Source organism: Borostomias antarcticus (assembly GCF_949987555.1).
Source record: "Borostomias antarcticus genome assembly, chromosome: 10".
Lineage (NCBI taxonomy): Eukaryota > Metazoa > Chordata > Actinopteri > Stomiiformes > Stomiidae > Borostomias > Borostomias antarcticus.
The window spans coordinates 19,844,318-19,845,296 of NC_140243.1; the positions used below are offsets into that span (position 1 = coordinate 19,844,318).

The window sequence follows — 979 nt, forward strand, 5'->3', positions numbered from 1 at the left end:
ATGCTCTCCTCTCCTACTATGATACTCCAGCCTTACGGACTGCCTGTCTATCCACAGACAGCTTCATGCTACCCCAGCTTAGTACAGGTAAACTCTCTCCTTCACTCCGTGTCTCTAACTTTTCACCTTTTCACCTGTCTTCTGTGTCTATAGCTCATTTATAAAGAATCACAATAAATCGTCTTTCTCAATACACCCATATTTGAAGGGTTTGGACATGTTCACTCTCCCAGTGTACACGTGCCGTTTATGCGAGATAAGCAAAAGTGAGATATGGAACGAAGTGGATCGTTGACTATGCTTGACTTGATTGACCCCCAGGGTGCACGCGCCATGACCAATGATATATAAATATGACATGAGGCCAACTGACAAATCATGAGACACGAGACAAACTTTTTAAAGAGTGAGAAATAGTCAAATGGCATGAATTTCAGAAACATGGATTGAGTCCCAGTATAGGGCAGGCCCTGCTGATAGCCTACAGAATAACGGTTTTGGTATTTCCAAAAGTTGGCAAATCTGTAGTTTGCGAGAAACAAATTGCGAGAATTGGGCCTAAGATTGCGCAAGAGCATGTGCTCGTGTTTGTGTTGCACGAAGACAACATGTTTTGTAGGACTAAATAACCGTCTGAAAACTCATATTCAATGTCTGGCTCAATCAATGTAAGTTTATAAACAGCAAAAAGTGTACAGTGTAGTAAAAATATGTTTGAGTGGCCAGTGCAGTGTTGTTTAGACAAGTCATGAGTCATGGAGGGGTTCACAACAGCTGTCGCCTATGTTAGATGGACCCATTGCGAGAGTCCTACTTCATTTTATTGCATGGATACAGCAGTTATGCAGTTATCTAGGCCTATACTCTGCTTGTCTCTTGACTCATTGGTTTGTTTTGTGTGTGTGTGTGTGTGTGTGTGTGCGTGCGTGCATGTGTGTGTGTGTGTGAGCGTTTGTGTGCGCGTGTGTGTGTGTGCAAA

The 979-nt window shown here is 42.9% G+C and overlaps 1 protein-coding gene across 1 annotated transcript in view; it reads left to right on the top strand.

Moving 5' to 3' along the window:
* The window catches only part of rbfox1l (RNA binding fox-1 homolog 1, like), a gene marked incomplete at both ends in the record, with an annotated part of 10,432 nt that continues 9,453 nt past the window's right edge, over nt 1-979 (top strand). The window contains one exon of the mRNA XM_084445002.1: nt 1-87. Coding sequence (XP_084301128.1) covers nt 1-87 — 87 coding nt within the window. The remainder of the gene's footprint in view (nt 88-979) is intronic.